Source organism: Canis lupus, chromosome 17 (assembly GCF_003254725.2).
Source record: "Canis lupus dingo isolate Sandy chromosome 17, ASM325472v2, whole genome shotgun sequence".
NCBI classification, from domain to species: domain Eukaryota; kingdom Metazoa; phylum Chordata; class Mammalia; order Carnivora; family Canidae; genus Canis; species Canis lupus.
The window spans coordinates 59,812,929-59,835,414 of NC_064259.1; the positions used below are offsets into that span (position 1 = coordinate 59,812,929).

A 22,486-nucleotide genomic window follows, 5' to 3' on the forward strand; every position below is an offset into this window, starting at 1 on the left:
TAAACTATATCATCTCACACATTTTTCATGTCATAGGCATGAACTTAATAAATTTTATTTATTTATTTTTTAGAAGTAGAAAGGCTGGACGGAGAGGAAAAGAGAGAATCTTACTTAAGCAGGCTCCAACCCAGCAAAGAGCCCATCTTGGGGTTCCATCTCACAACCCTGAGATTATGACCTGAACTGAAATCAAGAGTCAGTTATTTAACTGACTGAGTCACCCAGGTGCCCCCAAATATAAAGTTCTTACTGCATCTTCAGAATCTGTCTACTATTCTAGAGCAGTTGGAAGGAAGCTCAATCTGAGTTAGATTAAAAATATCAGTAATGGGGATCCCTGGGTGGCGCAGCGGTTTGGCGCCTGCCTTTGGCCCAGGGCGCGATCCTGGAGACCCGGGATCGAATCCCACATCGGGCTCCCGGTGCATGGAGCCTGCTTCTCCCTCTGCCTGTGTCTCTGCCTCTCTCTCTCTCTCTGTAACTATCATAAATAAATAAAAAAAATTAAAAAAAAAATATCAGTAATGGACTTTTTTTTTTTTTTTTAAGTAGGCTCTGCACCCAGCGTGAAGCCCAGTGCAGGGCCTCAACTCCCCAACCCTGAGATCAAGACCCGAGCTGAGGTCAAGAGTAGGACACTTAATTGACGGAGCCATCCAGGTGCTCCAGTAATGGACTATTTTAAATAAGATGCAGTTTGGTTATTTTGTTCAGGTTGGCTTAATTATTTGCCCCCAAAAGATTCTGGCCAAATTCCTGTGACTAGGTAAAAATAATTTGAATTAGTATTTTATGATCATTAAAATTATTCTTCTAAAGTTCTTGAAAACAGATTGTGTCTTAAGTATTTGTCTACCTTAAAAAAATTACTGAATCCTTTAATGTGCAACAATATAATCTGAGCCCTTAGGATATTAATAATCTAGTAGTGTCTTCATGAAAGTTGCCAGAGCCCTTCACCAGCATACTACAATTTACATCCCCAATTTACATGATAGATTAAAATAGTTACCTAAGGATAAGAAAAGAATGGTATGTGGGTAATGATACAAAGTTGAAAAGAGATATTTATTGAGCGTTTATATGCCATCATATTACAAAAGGGAAAGGACATAAGGGAACTTAAAATGACAAAGCATGTAAAACAAGATGGTGACAAAACAAACATGACAGATTTCTTAGGTTGACCAATTCTCATACAGTTATATCTATAGCGCATTATTAACTTATGTAGCAAATATTTTCCAATATCTTCAAAGTTAAAAAAATAGAGAACCAAACTATATATTCTGTTAGTAGAGCACATATACAATGGTCATGACACATTTATTTTTACTATTATAGCAGGTAAAATTAAATTAAGAGAAAGTGTTTCAATTTTTTGGACTTGTTATAAAATGAAGAGGTCTAGATTTCTGGGTAAGAGGGATAACTAGCAATCCCACAGTGATTTCCACTGTTTCTTGCCATCCGAATATATCCTTGGTCACCAAAGTTGAGGCCCCAGCTTTAGAAAAAGAAATAACACAAAATTACAAATGAATATAATCAAATCACATTATCAACTTTTTATCTCCTAGATTGTTTTTCTCCTAAAGTGATTATATATGAAAAGCTAAGCTACAAAACAAAATTAGAACAAAATAGTATAACAATTTCCCCAGGGCTTTTAGGCAATTTTCAAAGGATAGTTTGGAAGGCTTTAGTGCTATATTGATGAATAGACTTAATACCTAAGGAAAACAATATAAATTCCAACCCAAACCTTTAATCGTCCTACTTTGTAAATACACTTTCTGCAGGGAAAGGGTGTTATTGTTCTTTCCAAGGCCCCACCTCTAAATGTTTTTGCATAACAGGACCATAGGTTATTATTTTCTATCAAACTTAGATCCCCCCCTTTTTTTAAGATTTTAATTTATTTATTCATGAGAGACACAGATAGAGAGAGAGAGAGAGAGAGGCAGAGGGAGAAGCAGGCTCCATGCAGGGAGCCGGACGCAGGACTCGATCCCTGGTCTCCAGGCTCACGCCCTGGGCCGAAGGTGGCACTAAACTGCTGAGCTACCCGGGCTGCCCAAGGCTGTATTTTTTTAAAAAGGGGATGGACTCTACTTGAGTCCAATCAAATGTACTCAAACTTGGATAATAGCAAACATAGCCACCTCTACTTACTGAGTATTTAGTGTGCTAAACCACTGAGCCACCCGGGCTGCCCTTGTCTTTTAATACTCATTCAAATAACCTAGCTAAAAAGGCCTTTCCTGACTTCCCAGGTTAGGCCAAGTACTCTTCTGTGCTTCTACACTCTTAATGTTTATCACATTCTATTGCAATGTTCAGTACATGCAACTATCTGTTTTTCTGACTCTATAAGACTATGGGTAACTCAAAGGATGATAAAAAGGCTGTATTTTTCATTGCCAAATCTGCTTGGCACTCTGTCACTTGGTAAATACTCAGTATATGTTTGTTGAATCAAGGTATGAATAAAGATGCAAAAATGAATAAGAGACTATTCTACCTTTAAGAAGTTTATATTCTAGTGATGGAGCATATTTTACAGAAATAGCTAGAATTTATAAGGCATTTCTAAAGCTTAGAATTTAGAGAAACAATTCTGAGTAAATTAATGGAATATGGAGGAGATAGCATGTGAGATAGGTTTTAAGAATGAATAGAATTTTTAGTGAGGTTTTTTCATTCTAAAAGTAATGATACTTGTTAAAGATTTTTGAAAATACATAAAGGTAGAAAAAGATAATCATTATTAACATCTGGCATGAGTAAATATAATCTGAGTAAATATAATTCCTAATACATGGGCTTGATTGTGTAATAGTTTAATATTGTCCCTACTGTTAGACATTCTTGGTTGCTTACTGGTTTTCACTATCAAAGAAGAATGAATGAATGCTACAATTTACATAAGTTGGGTATGAAGTTTCCCCATGTTTAGGATTATTTTCCTCATATAGATTCCAAGAAATGAGAAAAAATTGGACAAAGAATGTGAATAGTTAAAACGTTCTTGATTCATATTGCTTTCAAGAAGGATTGTAACAATTTATTCTTCCACTAGAATGCATGACAGTGCCCACTTCACCATTAACAATTGGGATTTTGGTAGGCAGCAATGGGCTTTAAGGGCATTTCAGGAAGATGAAACAGCACAAGTAAATAAGTAGTAATAGCTAAATGCCTATAAGCTTAGGGAATGATGAGTAAGTAGTTCACTGTGGCCAGAGTGTAAATATGGAGGCATGAGAACATAGGGAAAGAAAAGTCTAGAGAGCTATGCTGGAAACTAGATGATGGAGAATCTTGAATGCCTGGCTGGGCATTTGGACTTCATTATGATGATAATGGTAAACTATTTAAAATTTTTGAAAATAGGTTTACATGATCTATATTTTAAAAATTTACTTCCATAGCTGGGTGACAGTGAAATCTGAATTGGAACAGGAATAGAAAGAAGTATAAAATATGGTTCAAAGGCCAAATGAATAAGGCTTGTGGATTGAGGGAGAAAAAAAAAGAGTCTAAGATGATACCAAGGCTTTGATAACATGAAGATGGTGATGAATTACTCAAAACAGGGAGTGATTTTTCCCTTGGGATTGTTCTAAAATACTTTTGAGGGGTGGAGGATGGAATGGGAGTTTACATGGAAGGAGAGAGGGAATTTGAATTAGACTTGTTGAGAGAGAGAGAGTGTGTGCGTGCATGTGCGTGTGTGTGTGTGTGTGTGTGTGTGTGTTGTGAGTCATAGGGTAGGCAGGTGGGAATTTTGGATTTTTTTTAAGATTTATTTATTTGAGAGAGAGATAGCATGCACACATAGTGGGGAGGGGCAAAGGGAGAGAATCTTCAAGCAGACTCCCACTGGGCATGGAGTTGGGGGTGCAGAGCTTGATCTTATGACCCATGAGACCACAACCTGAGCTGAAACCAAGAGTCAGTTGTTTAACTGACTGAGCCAACCCAGATGCTCTGGAAATTTGGATTTTTCGCTAAAGCTGTCAAGTTGGAAGTTGGACATGGAAGGTTGTTGCTTAGTAGAGAGGTTAGTTTTAGAGATTGTGAATTTGGTATCATTCACATAGTGGCAGTAGTTGAAACTCAAGTTGCAGATGAGTTTGTTTTAGTACAGCTGGAGCTGGAGCATAAGGGACAGGTGGAAGAAAATAAGAAATGAGGCTAAAACTAATATAGCAAAATGAGTCAGGATAGTGTTATGTCATAGATGCCAAAGAAATAAATACAGCAGAGAGTTTATAAAGAAGAGAAATTTTTCACATTTCTGTGCTATTACATATCCTTTTTGGGTGATTGGGCAATTTATTTTCCTCCTAACACGTGAGCAATTCCACTCATCTGAAAACTTAATGCAAGTAACTAGTGCCTTCTCTGTGAAACTTTTAGGCATTTAGGCATCTCTTCATCCATGGCCCCGTAGCCATTGAGAGACGTCTATCATTATATCATGATGGGTTGTATTTTATTGTTAAAATATATCTAATTCCCCACTGGACTGTCATGTGAGCTTCTTTGGAACAGGATGATTTCTCATTAATTTTTGTATCTCCAGGGCTTGGATAATGCCATCACATTGTAGATGCCTAGTAAATTCTCATCAACTGAATAAGTGCTGAAAATAGGTTTTGAATTTAAACATTAAAAGATATAAATGGTCTTCAAGAAGAGCGGTTTCAGTAGAGATGGGAAGTCAACAAGAAAACATATACAGGGAGCCCTGGTGGCTCAGTGGTTTAGTGCTGCCTTCAGCCCAGGGCCTGATCCTGGAGACACAGGATCGAGTCCCACGTCAGGCTCCCTGCATGGAGCCTGCTTCTCCCTCTGCCTGTGTCTCTGCCTCTCTCTCCTTCTGTGTCTCTCATGAATAAATAAATAAAATCTTAAAAAAAAGAAAACATATACAAACAATATACTGTAGGAACCAGACAAGAGAAAAGATGTAAGTGAAAAAATAATGCTTCATATAAAAATGTTATCACTGGTCCAGGCCCAAGCTTATCAGTGCTGTGAATAGATTACAAGTGAACCAGGATGTTGTATCCCTCAACTACTTCCCAATAGGCCATACAAATACTACCATCTTTTTTGTGTGCCATATATTGTGCTAAGGATACAAAGACAATACAAATCTTTACCCAAAAGGGGCATACAGAATATTAGAGGGATAGATAGGTAAATATACATTTTAAATATAATGTATAAAATACTCCAGTATGCATAAGACATTTGGGGAGCATAGGAAAAAGACATTTTACTAGCCCAAGGATTTAAAGGGAAATTTCTGGTATGGAGAATGCCTTAGCTGGTTTTAAAGGAAAAGGAGGAATAAACCAAGTGAGGAAAAAGAATACTCCAGGCAAAGAGAACAGTATAACCAAGATATGAAGATATTAAAGGTAAAATGATATATATGGGAACTCTGTGTAGAGTTCAATTTAACTGGAAAGAAAAGTGTGAAATAAGTGCCAGCAATTGAGCCTGGCAGGGCAGGCAGGGACCACAACATAGATGACTTGTCTTCTCTACTAGGGAACATTAATTTTATATCAAATGGTACTCTGTAGAACAGGTATAAGCCCAGTTTGTCATATTTGAAACAAACCAGTTTGGAAGCAGTACAAAAGATGGGCTTAAGAGTAAAGGAGACCAGTTTGAAGGCTATAGGAATAGTTTGGGCAAGAGACATCTGTACCAAAGCAATAATGGAAGAAATGGAGAGGGGACAGAAGCAAGGACAGATACATGTAAAACTAGTTTGACTTGTTGCTTGATTAGATCTGGAGGGGCCTACAACAAATCCATAGTATCTAATTGAGTGACTTTGTTGTGTGTTATTGCCATTTAGTGATATAGGAAGTTCTGGGGAGGACAATAGGGTAGAGAGGGTTCTGAATTCTTTGGACATATTGAATTTGGAGAAACTAAGATGCATAGAAATGGATATGTCCAGATAAATAAGTCCAAATTTCAGGGCAGAGGATAGAGCTAGAGCTGAGATTTGAAAGCTATCAGCATATAGGTTATAGCTAAAATCCTAAGAATGGAGTGATAGTACCCAGGAAAAATGTAGGCTAAGAAGAATAATGAGCAGGGTGCCTGGGTAGCTCAGTTGGTTGTTTCTGCTTTCAGCTCATGTCATGATCCCAGGGTCCTGGGGTAGAGCCCTGCATTGGGCTGCCTGCTCAGCAGGGAGTCTGCTTTTCCCTCTCCCTCTGCCTCCCCACTCCCGCTCCCACGGGAGTTCTAAATGCTTAGAACTTTAAAATATTTTTGATAATATGATGCCTGCAAGATGATCTGCAGTTTTTTTTTTTAAGATTTTTTTATTTATTTACTCATGAGAGACACAGAGGCAGAGACACACCCAGTTCACGCCCATTTGTGCTCTCTGCTCTCTCTGAAATAAATAAATAAAATCTTAAGTAGAAGAAGAAGAAGGAAGAGGAGGAAGAAGAGGAGGGGATAAGGGGGAGGGGAGGAGGAGGAGTGTCCTGGGGAAAGGATGGAGCCCTGGAGGAAAGACCAATATTTAGGGGCTGAGCAAAGGAATAGATATTTATAAAGGAGACTGAGAAAGAATTATCAAATATTCTAGAAGATAAATCATGAAAACAAACTACTGAAGCCAGAATAGGAAGTGAAGAAATAGGGGCACTGAGTAATAAATTTAGAATGTCACTTTATAAGAAGCTATAAATGTTTATCATTGTCATTATCATGATCCTCATCATCATAATCTTAGGAATGTATTTTTTGAAGCTCCTTTGAATTCCTTATTTTAATTAAATATACATTAAAGTGCAAATATATTACCTGTTTTTCACAAGCCAGTAGTCTTTCCCATTAAGGTTACCATAGCCAACCACTAATACTCCATGATTCACATTCTGAGTACAGGATGGTTCATAGTAGACACCTGAGAATAAAATACAGGTGAAGAAAAAGAGTGAATGGTATGTGGCAATGAAGGACATTTGAAAATGCTATTGCTTTTAGTAGACTATTTTATATACATGGTAAGTTAAATTATAATTTTAGAAACATATACTCTCATTAAACTAGAGTTCATAATTCTTTGCCATCAATGCTGTATTTGTCAGTTTTCTTGCCAAGTTTGGTATCAGTTCAATCACAGCTCCCTTGGAAATCTTTGATAAACAGCTACTTTTATCTAATTTTTTAAGGATCTTATTTATTTATTTATTTATTTATTTATTTATTTATTATTTAAGAGAGAGCGAGAGCTCTCAAGTGACCATGAGCAGTACGAGGGGCAGAGGGAGAGAGAGAATCTCAAGCAGACTCTGTGCTGAGCACGTACATCCTGACACAGGGCTAAGTCTCACTATTCTCAGATCATGACCTGAGCTGAAATCAAGAGTTGGACATTTAACCAATTGAGACACTCAGGAACCCCCTTTTTCTAATTATTTTTAACTTAGATCTCTATATAACAGAGTCAATATAATTGACTCTTCAATTACTGTATTTCTTTGTATATATTCCTAACTTGTTTATTCTCTATATTTTTATGCTTTCCTAGATGAAATGATCTTTAGGGTGAGATTTTTTTTTTAATCAGTATAGCTATTTATTTATTTATTTATTTATTTATTTAAAGATTTTATTTATTCATTCATGAGAAACAGAGAGAGAGAGAGGCAGAGTCACAAGCAGAGGGAGAAGCAGGCTCCATGCAGGGAGCCCGATGCAGGACTTGATCCTGGGACTCCAGGATCAAGCCCTGGGCCCGAAGGCAGGCGCTAAACCACTGAGCCACCCAGGGATCCCCCATTTACTTTGTTTAACACAATGCTCTAACACTGGTGGGTGTTCTCCTTGTATACTGCAATACTATACCTACAGTGCACAGTGGCTACAGGAGTTAGGAGCCCAGGGTCTGGAGTCAAAGTAACATGGTTTCTAATCCTAGCTAGCTGATCACTTCCAGACTATATGACTTTAGGCAAATTAACTGTCTAAGACTTGTTCATCTGTAAATAAGGGTTATTATGAGGATTAAATAAGACAATGCAGAGAAAGAATTTATCATAGTACTTGGCATGTAGTAGTAGTAAGTTTTGATGAGTATTACTTTACTAATTAAAACCGGGTATTAAAACATATATGTGAAATGGAGGATTTTGTTTAACCTGAACACTCAGAGTTGAGGTGATGGGGAATGATAATATTCTTTCTTGTGATGCAGGGGCAGCATATAACAAAAGGATAATATATCAGAGTTTTTACCACTTCTGTACAGGAAGAAAGAATAGTGGCTCGCATCTATAGCCACAGACACAGGTCCTTTATTGGCCACAGCTTCTTTTAAGGCATCTTCACTGCCAAAGGGAAGTTCAGTATACTTTGAACATGTGGCAGCTCGCTTTTTTGAGTCATATCTGCACTTTCCATTCTGCAAAAAAAGGTATAAATCAGATAAAGAAGTATATTTCAACTTCCTTTATAAATCACCAACATCCTAAGTCTGGATTTCAAATATGTTTTCTTTCCTAATTTAGTTTTTCAAATGTCTAAGTTTCCTTCCTCCTTTTAAAGAAAGAAAAATAAAATCTTCCAAAACAGTTCAATGTTTCACCAGTAATAGAGGAAATACGTAACTATTATATTGTTTTAAATTGTGAACATCTTCATGCATGCATCATAAAGTCCCTCAGACTCTCAAGTGGATTATGGGTGTATACTATGTAAAGATCATAAACTCTATACTAGAACTTTAAAATCTTTTTAAAAAGATTTTATTTATTTATTCGTGAAAACCAGGCTCCCTGTGGGGAGCCTGATGTGGGATGAGATCCCAGGACCCCGGGATCACACCCTGAGCCAAAGGCAGACATTCAACCACTAAGCCACCCAGGTGCTCTTAGAACTTTAAAATATTTTTGATAATATAATGCCTGCAAGATGATCTGCAGTTTTTTTTAAAGAATTTTTTTATTTATTTACTCATGAGAGACACAGAGGCAGAGACACAGAAGCAGGCTCCATGCAGGGAGCCCATCGTGGGACTCGATCCCAGGACTCCAGGTTCACGCCCTGGGCCAAAGGCAGGTGCTAAACTGCTGAGCCACCCAGGGATCCCCTGATGATCTGCTGTTTAAATGAAGGTTTATAAAGACCATGTAATCTGAAAAACATTTAGAGAGTATATTTTCATAGGAAAAGAGAGGTTATAGGGGTAGCCTGGGTGGCTCAGCGATTTAGCGCCACCTTCGGCCCAGGGTGTGATCCTGGGGACCCGGGATCGAGTTCTGTGTCAGGCTCCCTGCATGGAGCCTGCTTCTCCCTCTGCCTCTCTCTGTCTCTTTCTGTGTCTCTCATGAATAAATAAGTAAAATCTTAAAAAAAAAAAAAAAAAAAGGAAAAGAGGTTATAAATTCACTTTTGTTGTGCATCCTTTTAAATGCTTAATAAGAAAAAGAACTTGAAAGAAATAAACCAAAACAATGGTGGTTAAGGTAGGTTTTGGAGTGGTATTTTTTATCTTTTCTAAATTTTCTGTAATATGGATATATTAATTTAATAAAATATGTCATGAGCTTGTGAAGAGGAAGAAGACAGCATTATGTAGTTAGTGTTTTGGTAGAAGATTGATGTTGTCAATGATCTGAGAATAAGGTTGAGCATGGGAGGCCGTAGGAAAAACAAGTTAAAATGCCAGGTAGACAGAGAATTCTGAGGTTTATTGAAAATCCATTTCTTTAAGCATGAATTCTACTTGCTTAAAACCATTCTGTCTCTGATAAATTAAGACTATTGAATAAGGAAGAAAACTCTCAAAAATATAAGAATTCCTGATCAGGATTTTCATACACTGCTTCTCAAGCAATTGGCTTGGTTGTGAGTTTAGTTCAGCTAGTAAGGGATAGCATAAAGTCATAGATTAGCACAAAAAGTTTGTGACATACCATGGCTTTGTAGGGATAGGAAGCTTCTGAATCAATGCCGTTGTTATCAATAATATACTGGAAAGCAGTTGTCATGAAACCGCCATTGCAGCCTTTATTCCCATATTTTTCAGTTGAGCAATCTACCAAGTTCTGTGCACTCAGAGACACCAGCTTTCCTGTTTTTAGCTTCAGTTGTGCTTCCAGGGCCCCCACAGCGCTGAAAGCCCAACAAGCACCACAAGAACCCTAAAATAGAGACAAAGTCACAAAGACAATCATAAAAAGTCAGTAAGGAAGACTTCTATAACACAAACTGGGCACCTCCCAACACATGTCAGCTCCTCCCCCATTACAATTTCTTCATTTCTTAGACATGGACATGAAGACTAAATACTTGATTGTTCTCTTCTCAGAACAAGGTCCAATATTGATAGAGATTTGCAAATGGCTGAGCTCAAAGCATAATTGCCGTGGTCAAATATATTAAGAAACAGTACTTACTAAAAAAAAAAAAAAAAAAAAAAGAAACAGTACTTACTGAGCATGTGCTAGATCCCAGCTATCTTTACCTATAAATGAGGTAGACTGTCATCTACAGTACAGTGATTTTGAGAGGAGCTAGGATGATTCTCTTGACCTAAAATACCCTTTCTCTTGTCAAATAAGGCCTGAAAATATAAGGTTAAATCTTTTCAAACATTTTTAGCTTCATAATTTTTTGATCAAAGATCTTTTACAGGGAAGCATAAACAAACAGAAAAACACAAAGCTGCTTTAGTTAAAAAAAGGTCCAGAGCCCTATCATAATTGTTCTAATTCAGATCTTCCTTCATTCCACCTTGTTCTCTACCCAAAGGAAGCAAATTTAATTTGATTTTTTAAAAGATTTTATTTATTTATTTATTCATGAGAGACACAGAGAGGGGCAAAAACATAGGCAGAGGGAAAAGCAGGTTCCCTGCTGAGCAGGAAGCCTGATGCGGGACTCCATCCCAGGATCACGACCTGAGTTGAAGGCAGACGCCCAACCACTGAGCCACCCACGTGCCCCTGATTTTGTTTTCGGTTTAAGCAAAATCACCCATTAAAATGCAAGCATGCAGAGAAAGGAGCTCGTTAAGTTATTTATTTATTTATTTATTTATTTATTTATTTATTTATTTATTTATGAGAGACATAGAGAGAGACACAGGCAGAGGGAGAAGCAGGCTCCATGCAGGGAGCCCAAGGTGGGACTCGATCCCAGGTCCCCAGGATCATGTGCTGGGCTGAAGGAGGTGCTAAACCGCCGAGCCACTCAGGCTGTCCCTTGTTAAATTATTTATAGTTAACACCTAAACATGCATTGGATCTTCCCAAACTTTCTTTTTTTTCCCCCAAACTTCCATTTTATTTTACTTTATCTTTTAAAGTAGGCTCTATGCCCAACATGGGGCTTGAATGCATGATTCTGATGTTGAGAGTTGCATGCTCCTACTGACTAAGCCAGCCAGGTGTCCCCAAGCTTTTATTTTATTTTATTTTATTTATTCATGAGAGACAGAGAGAGAGGCAGAAACACAGGCAGAGGGAGAAGCAGTCTCCATGCAGGGAACTTGACATGGGACTCGATCCCTGGTCTCCAGGATCACGCCCTAGGCTGAAGGCAGCGCTAAACCGCTGAGCCACTTGGGCTGCTCCCAAGTTTTTATTTTAGAGAAGCTCTAATAAGAAACCCAAAACTAATTACAAGAAAAATATCTAGGTAGAAAAGAATAAGATACTGGCAGTCCATTTACTTCTTAAATTTTACTTTCTTGGAGAGAAAATGAGTGAAAATATCAGTGAGGGTGACAAAACATGAGAGACACCTAACTCTGGGAAATGAACAAGGGGTAGTGGAAGGGGAAGTGGGCGGGGGGTTGGGGTGACTGGGTGATGGGTATTGAGGGTGGCACTTGGCCGGATGAGCACTGGGTGTTATGCTGTATGTTGGCAAATTGAACTCTAATAAAAAATTTTTACTTTCTTCATTGGTCACCAGCCAGGGGATACTGCTTAGAACACTTAGATTCCTCTCCCTTATCCTGACCTCTGAGGTGATGCATGTGTTTTGCCCTTAGTTATCTCTAACTAATTGAGGATTTTTGCTGCTTTTTTTTTTAATTTTTTTTATTTATTTATGATAGTCACACACAAAGAGAGAGAGAGAGAGAGAGGCAGAAACACAGGCAGAGGGAGAAGCAGGCTCCATGCACCGGGAGCCCGACGTGGGATTTGATCCCGGGTCTCCAGGATCGCACCCTGGGCCAAAGGCAGGCGCCAAACCGCTGCGCCACCCAGGGATCCCTTTTTTTTTTTAAGTAGGCTCTATACCCAGTGTAGAGCCCTACCTGGGTCTTGAACTCATGACTCTGAGATCAAGAGCTGAGCTGAGCTCAAGAGTCAGATGCTTAACCAACTAAGCCACCCAAGCACCCCTTAAAGCAAACTAACGGATATACAAAAACAGGAACAAATTTTTAAAAACTGTACTGTATTTCTTATTGTAACAATGCAAGCGTAGTCATGAGTTTACTTGACTGGTACAATTTATAGGCTACTCTCAGCTCTAGGTTTCTCCTCTCTTTCAACACTGAAATGGAGGAAGAAACCTCCTGATCGATACGCTCTCACACACAATACTGTTTCTCAAGCAATTGGCTTGGTGAAAGGTCCAGTGCAGTTGATGGATAGTATGAGCACTAAAAGTCTGCCTTAAAGAACTCTATTTGCTCAGTTCATAGTTTTATCTAATGTGGCTGTAACCATTGGTGTTCTATCAATTTAGATTTATATAAGTTTGGTAACTTACCCTAAAGGATTGTGAGTAATCTTTAGGCAATGTTTTCTAGAATTAATAAAAAACAAAAGAAATAGTAGCCTGTGAGTTTCAAATATTCCCCTAAAAAACATGTTAAGGAAAGTGGCCACAGTAAGACAAAACAAGGATTAAACGGTGGAAAATACATTAAAGTATGATATGTGGTCATTGTCCTCAGGAATTTGCAATTTATTTATTTTTCTTTAAAGATTATTTATTTATTTATTTATTTATTTATTTATTTATGAGAGAGAGAGAGAGAGAGAGGCAGAAGCAGGCTCCATGCCAGGGCAGGATCGTGCCCTGGGCCAAAGGCAGGCGCCAAACTGCTGAGGCACCGAGGGATCCCCAGGAATTTACAATTTAAAATTTAGTTGGGACAGGACGCCTCGGTGGCGCAGTGGTTGAGTGTCTGCCTTTGGCTCAGGGCGTGATCCCGAGGTACAGGGATCAAGTCCCCTATCGGGCTTCCTGCATGGAGCCTGCTTCTCCCTCTGCCTGTGCCTTTGCCTCTCTGTATCTCTCGTGAATAAATTTTTTAAAAAAATCTTAAATAAATAAATAAATAAAATTTAGTTGGGAAGACAAGAATAAGAAAAATCATTAGAAATAACATAAGGGGGTGTGGGGTGGGGGGGCAGCGCAGGTGGCTCAGCGGTTTAGCGCCGCCTTCAGCCCAGGGTGTGGTCCTGGAGTCCCGGGATCGAGTCCCATGTCGGGCTCCCTGCATGGAGCCTGCTTCTCCCTCTTCCTGTGTCTCTGCCTCTCTCTCTCTCTGTATGTCTCTCATGAATAAATAAATAAAATTAAAAAAAGAATAAAGAAAGAACATAAGGGAGATTCCACTGCCAAATTATGTAGCTAGACTAAGTATTGACAGAAAAGAAACTCTTCCTGGGGTACAGAAGCCTGGGATGACAATACTCACCTGGTATTTCACTTCAGTAACACAGCCCTTCTCTCTCCAGTCCACAGAATCAGGCAATTTCTGATTAGAGTTTGACCTATAAGTGACATTTCTCTGCCATTGGCTGGGAACTCTCAGGGAACCCATCAAAGATATCACTTCTTCACCAGTCTACAAGGTAAATATATTCACTTATGACCTTCTTTTCAATATTCTTTTTCTTTTTTTAAGATTTTATTTATTTATTTGAGAGAGAGAGAAAGAGAGAGACAGAGCATGGGCAGGAGAGAGGGGCACAAGGAGAGGGAGAAACAGACTTCCCTCTGAGCAGGGAGCCCAACGCCATCCCAGGACCCTGGGATCATGACCTGAGCGGAAGGCAGACACTTAACCAACTGAGCCACCCAGACACCCCTCTTTTCAGTATTCTAATAACTGTAACTTTTAATATATTTAACAACTGAGAAAATTAGTGGTAGTTGTGACCAACATGGGTACTGCTGTCTGATAGGGGAATTATCTGGATTTCTTTCACACTTTGTCTTAGCACCCAGTCAGGCATTGGGAAGAAGAAAATAGTAAAAACTAGAAGTTACAGGAAGGCAGATTTTTGGTTTAAAGCAAGGCCGAATTTTATAAAAGGGCTGTTTAAAAAGTGGACTGAACTGGTTTTCCTTTTGAGAAAGAATTACAAAAGAGATGCCTGCATTTAAATAGAAATTTAATCTACCTGGGGTGTTCTCTTCCAAGAGGCACTGTGATTCTTAATTTTGGTCTCAACAGTAAAGTTTTGTAGGGTAGAAAAAAATCTAAAAACTAATGGAGAGTATTTGTGATGTTAAATACCCACACTCCCTCATTAAGAAAGCAGGTGGAACCATACTGAATTATCACTTTAGAGGTACCTAAGTATGGTAACTTACTCTAAAAGATTGTGAGTAATATTTAGGCAATGCATTCTAGAATTAATAAAAAACAAAAAGCAATAGTAGCCTGTGAGTTTCAAATATTCCTCTAAAAAATTTATTAAGGAAGGTGGTCACAGTAGGACTAAACAAGAAATCTGCAAATTCTTCTGTCCTTAAATTCTACTGTTTTCTAACTTCGTACACACACACACACACACACACACACATTACTTTGCTGTTTACCTTCAGATTGTCTTTGGGGAAATGGAAATCATTCTTACCCATAGATGAAAGTAGGATTATTTGTAATTTACTTACCATGTCTCCCAGATGGTTCATGCCTAGATCATATGAATGCATTCCCATTGAGTGTTCCAGATTGTGAAGCATCACAAATTTTAGATTTTTTTCCCAGATGAGACGCCGTGCTACTTCCTCATTCTAAAATGTAAGGAAGAAGAACATAGTCACAGGCATATATGTTAAAGATATTGGAGGTTCAGTTCCAGACTACGGTGGTAAAGCAAATATCAGAATAAAGTTAATCAAATGAAGATTTTGGTTTCCCTGTGCATAGAAAAGTCATGTTTATACTATACTGTAGTTTATTAAGTGTGCAGTAGCATTATATTATATGAACTTTGAGATAAATTATAAAGGTAGGATACTAATCAAAAGTAATTTTCATTCATTCCAAGGGACTGGAGTCATTAAAAAGAGAGATAGTATTCATTTAACCAGATAATGGTGCTAACTGAACATCTAACTCTAGTTAACTTTGAAATTAGAGGCCTGTTTCTAAAGGGGACTGGATGAGGGTAAAATTCATCACTACTAAGAAAATGGGAAGCCTGGGTGGCTCAGCGGTTGAGCATCTGCCTTCAGCTCAGGGCGTGATCCCAGGATCCAGGATGGAATCCCTCATTGGGCTCCTGTGGGGAGCCTGCTTCTTCCTCTGCCAGTGTCTCTGCCTCTCTGTGTCTCTCAGGAATAAATAAATAAAATCTTTAAAATAAATAAATAAATAAAATCTTTATTTTTAAAAAAGTACATTTCTTTAAAAGATTTTTTTAAAAGATCCCAGATCCCGGATCCAGGTACCCTTCAGCCCTGAGCTGAAGGCAGATGTTCAACCACGGAGCTACCCAGGGGTCCCTAGAGATTTTATTTTTAAGCAATCTCTATACCCAATGTGAGGCTCAACCCTACAATCCCAAGATTTAGAATTACTTGCTCCACTGACTGAATCAGCCAGCTGGGCCTCAGAAGTAAATTTTTTAAGTAGGCACTATGCCCAACATGGGGCTTGAATTCAATGACCCTGACATTAATAGTTGTGATTAAGAGTCTACTGACTGAGCCTGCCAGGCATCCCCAAGCTTAGAAATATGATATAGTTATAGGACTTAGTTATTTGAAGCACGAGGGTTAAGATCTTAAAAACCAGTAAGTATGCATTGAGAGGCACCTAGGTGGCTCAGTGGTTGAGCGTCTGCCTTCTGCTCAGGGTCCTGGGATTGAGTTCTGCATCAGGCTCTCCACAAGGGAGCCTGCTTCTTCCTCTGCCTATGTCTCTGCCTCTCTCCTTCTGCCTATGTCTCTTCTCTCTCTCTCACAGAGAGAGAAATTTACTCTCATGAATAAATAAATAAAATCTTTAAAACAACAACAACCAATGAGTATGCATTGAAGTAAAAACAAAAGTACAAAGTGGGAATTGAAAGTAAAAAACATCTGGTAATGCTTCTATATGCCCAGGACTGAAATAAGGTCTTTTTGTCCTTGAATATGTACTTTATCCCCCTTGGCCTGGAATGTTCATTCGAGTTACGATTTTGTTTGCTCCCTGACTTCTATGAATTCTCAGCTCACACATCCAGAATTCAACCTTCAATGAGGGTGCTTCCTTAAGCATTCCATCATATATAGTGAATAATCTCTCTGAACCTCTCACAGCCGTTTCCCAGAGCCCGCCAGCTCTAGGTCTCACTAGACCCCCAATGTCTTGCTTTATTTTTCTCTACTGCTCTTATCACCACCTAACATACTATATATCTGCTTATTTATTTACTTAGTTTCTGTCTTGCCTGCTGAGATATGAGTTCCACAAAAACAGGAACTTTGTTTTTTTCTTGCTATATTCTCTGGTACCAAGAATAGAATCTGGCAAGAAATGAGTGTGTAAGCATTTATGGAAAACATTGCTCATAAGAATCTAAGTTTCAGGAGGAGAAAGCATAGAATACTTGAGTAAAAGCAAATTGCTCACTAACCTCTTCCTTGTATTGTTTGCTGTAGGTTTTCTTCCAGAGATTCCAGTGATGATCCAGAGTGGGATCTTTATGTACTTGTGCCACTGCATAGGAGCACAACGGAAGCAGCCCAACTAGCCATTTCCTTGTGTTAAAGGAAAGGTAACATAAGAGGAATAGTTGTTAGCTGCACATATTATGCCCATATTTTTTCATTAAAATAAATAGCAACATAAAGTCTGTCAGAAGGACAATAGAAATCAGAATTATAGAGGAAACTTTCTGTGATTTATTGTCACAGGGAGTAACGGTAGATTTATGACTCTAATACCACTTCCAATACTTTGTAGCGCTTTAAAAAGTAATTTTCAGAAATTTCTTAATATCTAGTATATCAAACTTTCATCCAAGGTAGGGGGAATTGGGTAGGGGAGGGAGGCAGGGATTTTACAGGATTTGCCAACAAATCTAATCAAGGGAAATTGTCACACACACCCCTATCCATAAGAGGAAGGCAAACTGAAAAATCAGTTTATCTAAATAAGTTTTGAATACAGGGGCTCTTCTTAACTGGTCTATTTATATATCCACAACATTTAGAGGTAGTTGAAAGACAACTCCTATGTATCGTTTTCAAATCCTAGAATCATTTAATTTTTAAGTCATTTTTCCAATAACGAAAATACCCACTTCAAAGGAAGCACTTAAGTAAATTTTTGAAAACACCACTTCTATATTTAATACAAAAAGACTTTAACAGTAATTCAGTGACTACCTCCCTCAAACTGGATTCTATTTTCTGTTTTATTTTAAATTCAAAAGAGCTGGAATTTTAGCCATGTCATTCTTCAAATTATATTCCAAAGAAAGTTATGTTTCAGGCACAGGTTTAGATGTGTAAGCAGACATTAACTTTTCAAAAATAGATTCTTTTTAGTCAAAAAAAGAAGAGGCAAATTGAATGGCACAATATTTTAGTTTACTTCCTGAAACCAAAGATTTAAAGCCTGGCAAGCACAGCAAGCTAAAGACACAAACAGAGGGTTTAAAGATCAAACAGTAGAAAAAGAACAAACAGTACATACATGAAAGAACCTGCAGGTGCTCCCATACTAATAATGCCTGGTGGTGAATCCTCTCCAAAGATTTTAAGGCAGCAAAGAGACTTCAGTTAAATTGACTTTAAAAAGAAATCAGGCTTGTCACATGAGACATCCACAATGAGGAAGTGAACTTTCATTTCAGTTTCATTTAAAATTTAACTACATCAGCTATCTCTGGCCCTCACCCTTATGGTTTTGGAGACAAAGTGGGTACAGTAAGCCGTCAAAAAGAGCCCCCAGTGGAGCAGATCAGTAGAACAAACTCAGCAAAATAGGAGCAGTGCCAATTTACCCTTTAATCCCTCATCATTTTGATAATTCACTTTACCTCAAAACACCAATTTTCAGATGGAAACATTTATTTATGAGGAGATTAGGATTAAGCTCCTGAATCATCCAGCTTCCTCCAGAATTTCCTATGAAAACCTGTGACCATCCATCACTACTACTCTCTCATGCTCACTCAGCTATTCCTTGGTTCATCAATTCAAAATGTCTTTTTTTTTTTTTTTAAAGATTTTATTTATTCATGAGAAACACAGAAAGAGAGGCAGAGACATAGGCAGTGGGAAAAGCAGGCTCTCTGCAGGGAGCCTGATGCGGGACTCCTCCAGGGATCACACCCTGAGCTGAAGGCAGACACTCAACTGCTGAGCCACCCAGGCGTCCCCAAAATGTCTTTAGGGATAGTAATATGTATTAGGTTATTTATAGAAAGAAAAATATACCTAGGTACATCTAAGTGTTAGAATGGTTAGCTAAGTAGAGGCAGGGGTAAGATGAACTAGCATTTTATTTTTTTATTTTATTTTTATTTTTTTTAAAGATTTTTAATTTATTCATGATATACACAGAGAGAGAGAGAGAGGGAGAGAGAGGCAGAGGGAGAAGCAGGCTCCATGCAGGAAGCCCGACGTGGGACTCGATCCCAGGTCTCCAGGATCACACCCTGGGCCAAAGGCAGGCGCCAAACTGCTGAGCCACCCAGGGATCCCCTGAACTAGCATTTAAAAAATAATTTGCATATTCTTAATTACTAATGAGGTTGAACATCTTTTCACACATCATGGACCATTCGAGTTTTCTGTGAAATGCCTCATATGTTTTGTTCATTTTCCTATTGTATTGTTGCTTTTACTTAGTGTTTTGTAGTTTTATATATATATATATTCTGGCTACTAATCTTCAACAGTTTTATATCCTAAAAATATCTTCTCTCAGTCTTTCATAGATATCTAGCTTATATTGACTTTTTCTATATGAAATTTTACAATATTGATGTAGAAAAATTTATTCACTTTTACCTTTGATATATGTTTTTTTGGTCTTATTTAAGAAAATTTTTTTCATTCCAATGTAAAAAAGATACACTCATTTAATCCTCATAGTTTTAGAATATTATATTTTTCTTTTTTATGGTCGTTGCTTTTAGGTCTTTATTTCATTTGGAATTTAGTTTTTGTTTATGATATGAAGTAGGGAGCTTATTTATTTGTTTTCCCATTGTGATGGGAAACCTCTATCATATACCAAATTCCCATATATACAAAGGTCAGTTTCTGAGCTCACCAATTTGCTTTCTTTCTATTGCTCTTTCAATAACACACACTTTTAATTAAAAAGGTTTTTTTTTTTTTAAGATTTTATTTATTCATGTGAGATACAGAGAGAGAGAAGAAGAGACACAGGCAGAGGGAGAAGCAGGCTCCATGCAGGGAGCCCGATGTGGGACTCGATCCCAGGACTCCAGGGTCAGGCCCTGGGCCAAAGGCAGGTGCTCAACCGCTGAGCCACCCAGGGATCCCCAATTAAAAAGGTTTGTAAATCTTTTGAAGTCTAGTAGGACAAGTTACCCCTGTAACTCTTATGTTTGTTTTCCTTTTTCAAAGTTGTCTTAGCATTTTGTGCATCGTAGCTTTTCCATGTGAAAATTTTAAATCAGTTTATCAAGTTTTCTGAAAAATTTTATCAGACTTTTTATTTGAATGGCTGAATTTGTATTTATATTGAATTGCAATATATATAGTTGCATTGCTGTATATGGAATTACATACATATAAATATATACATTTGGGGAGACTCAATGTCATATTGAGTCTTCTGTTAGTAGACATTTTCAGGTTTGTAGTCATTTAGCTTTAACATTTTTTTTACATATTTTAAACATATGTGAAAGTAGAGATAATAGTGAAATGAGCCCCCATAAAACTATTATCTTGCTTCAAGTTATCCATACATGACCAATGTTGTTTTATTTACACTCGAATTACCCAGATTATTTTGAAGTAAATCCTAGAAATCAAATTATTCCCTGTATAAATATTCCACTGTGTATCTCTAAAAGATATTCTTAAATATAACTATAATACCATTATCACATCTGAAATAAATTAATCATAATTTCTTAATGCCATCAAACATGTTGTTGGAATTCACATTCTCCTTAATATATTTTTAATTCATTTTTTATGATGCCCAACCACTCAACTGCTGAGCCACCCAGGAGTTGGGATCTGGTTTCTTTTAATAGAAAGGATGTTTAAATACATAATCTAGGCACCAGGAATGTCACTGAATCAGATTGACCACTGTTTCTAAGCCTTTCAAAAGACAGAGCTAGGGAGTTTCATTGTATGTAATTTAAAAATATATTATAGGGGATCCCTGGGTGGCTCAGCGGTTTGGCGCCTGCCTTTGGCCCAGGGTGCGATCCTGGAGTCTGGGGATCGAGTCCTGCTTTGGAGTTCCACATCGGGCTCCCTGCAGGGAGCCTGCTTCTCTCTCTGCCTCTCTCTCTGTGTCTCTCATGAATAAATAAATAAAATCTTTTAAAAAATAAAAAATAAAAATACATTATATATCATACAATTATTATGTATATTATATATAATTATTATATAGATTAAATAAATCTCAAGATCACACTGATACTTCAAATTCAAATTCAAGGGTATGGAGTTTTTAACCTAACTTCACCAATCTTTCATCTGTACCTTTTTCAAACATGATGAAAATTTCAGTTCTCTAAAATATCAACATACTCATTTAATTTATCCCATAGTATTACATAACAATACCAAGCCACCACCAATAAGATTATTACTGAGAATTCAAAGATTTTAGAGGAGGGCAAATTTTGCCCCCGTTAGGACATATTCTGCTAAGAATGTAAATCAATCATTTTGTTTTAAGTCACCTGAAATAGTTCCCTGTATGGTTACACCACCACTGAAATAACCAGTAAAGTTCATTTGTTTCATTTTGCTTCTGATTTTTTTTTTTTTTGAGAGAGAGAGAGAGAAAGGGAGAGAGTGCACATGCATGGGGGAGTGAGGAAAGGGACAGTGGGAGAGGGGGAGAGAGAATTTTAAACAGGCTCTGTGCCCAGTGCAGAACTCTATGTGGGGATCCATCTCATGACCCTGAGATCAAGACTGAGCTAAAATTAAGAGCCACCCAGGCACCCCTCATTTTACTTCTGATTTTTATAGGCTCTTTTCAAATTTATGTAATTTTGTTTTATAATTATATACAATATATAAATGGACCCAAACCCAGATCAGCAAAATGAGGTATATTCAAAGAAGTCTCACTTGCAGTTCTGTTTTCTCTGTACTATTCCCTCCCTCCCTTGATAATAGGTAACCATTTAAACAATTTACAGTTTGTCTTTCCAGTAAAAAAAAAGAAAATATGCAAATGTATTATTATCCCTCCTTTCTTATGTGAAAGATAATATGTTATACGTATTTTTCTCCACCTTTTTTTTCAACTTAACATTGTGCTGGAAGACTTTCAATACTTAGAAATAGGAAAAGAAATGATCAGGTGTCCTTTCAGTGGAGTCTGGGCATTGTATATTAGACCCTGAGGCAGGAGGCAGGAATATCTGATTCTGGGACCCCTGGGTGGTTCAGCAGTTGTTCTTTGGCTCAGGGAATGATCCTGGAGTCCCAGGATAGAGTCCCGTATCGGGCTCCCTGCATGGGACCTGCTTCTCCTTCTGCCTATGTCTTTGTCTATCTCTCTGTGTCTCTCATGAATAAATAAATAAAATCTTTAAAGTCTCCGAGGGCTTATAGTAGATGTTTTCTATGTTTTTTCAGCTTTTCCTATTTGTCTTCATTGGGAAGATTGGACTGAATTCCCTAGTTCACCATACTCAAAGGGCAAATCTCTGATTCACTATTTTATCACTCCTCCACCATCCAATAGAAATATAAGGCAAGCCACACTGTACTTTTAAATTTTCTGGTAGCCTTTTTAAAAAAAATTTTTAGTAGCCTTTTTTAAAATAAAAAAATTCAAAAAAATAAAATAATACTGCCTTTCCATGGAGTCTTCTCTTTTTTTTCATCTTTTTCTTCTCTTTATTCTCATATTTTTTCAATATACTTTTATGACACTTACAAATTATACCACCCAGTTTGAACTTATTTTGTATTTTTATTACATAAGATAGTTTTATCTCCCCAGCTAACTGAAGAACACAGAATCCTATTTTACTCATCTTTGTTCTGT

At 37.6% G+C, this 22,486-nt stretch overlaps 1 protein-coding gene and 2 long non-coding RNA genes across 7 annotated transcripts in view; 2 read left to right on the plus strand and 1 right to left on the minus strand.

Moving 5' to 3' along the window:
* LOC112664003 (uncharacterized) overlaps nucleotides 1-8,432 on the plus strand; it is a 41,903-nt gene extending 33,471 nt beyond the window's left edge. For both annotated transcript variants that reach the window (XR_003139460.3, XR_003139461.3), the window contains exon 5: nucleotides 8,252-8,432. This is a non-coding gene — a long non-coding RNA (uncharacterized LOC112664003). The remainder of the gene's footprint in view (nucleotides 1-8,251) is intronic.
* On the minus strand, nucleotides 1,053-18,171 carry CTSS (cathepsin S). 2 transcript variants are annotated; one of them, XM_025453117.3, is made up of 8 exons: nucleotides 17,948-18,171; nucleotides 16,884-17,007; nucleotides 14,929-15,051; nucleotides 13,724-13,873; nucleotides 9,972-10,199; nucleotides 8,293-8,458; nucleotides 6,856-6,958; nucleotides 1,053-1,510 (listed from the first exon to the last, which is right to left on the minus strand). In XM_025453117.3, exons 1-8 carry the CDS (start codon nucleotides 17,971-17,973, stop codon nucleotides 1,411-1,413), a joined length of 1,020 nt encoding a protein of 339 aa, XP_025308902.1. In that variant the 5' UTR covers nucleotides 17,974-18,171; the 3' UTR covers nucleotides 1,053-1,410. The 2 variants fall into 2 exon arrangements, with proteins under 2 accessions (XP_025308902.1, XP_025308903.1); XM_025453118.3 differs by lacking the exon at nucleotides 13,724-13,873 and having other exon boundaries at nucleotides 17,948-18,106.
* The window catches only part of LOC112664004 (uncharacterized), a 28,728-nt gene continuing 23,147 nt past the window's right edge, over nucleotides 16,906-22,486 (plus strand). For 2 of the 3 annotated variants that reach the window (XR_004806368.2, XR_004806369.2), the window contains exon 1: nucleotides 16,906-17,024. This is a non-coding gene — a long non-coding RNA (uncharacterized LOC112664004). The remainder of the gene's footprint in view (nucleotides 17,025-22,486) is intronic. The other variant, XR_007403138.1, reaches the window with a different exon arrangement.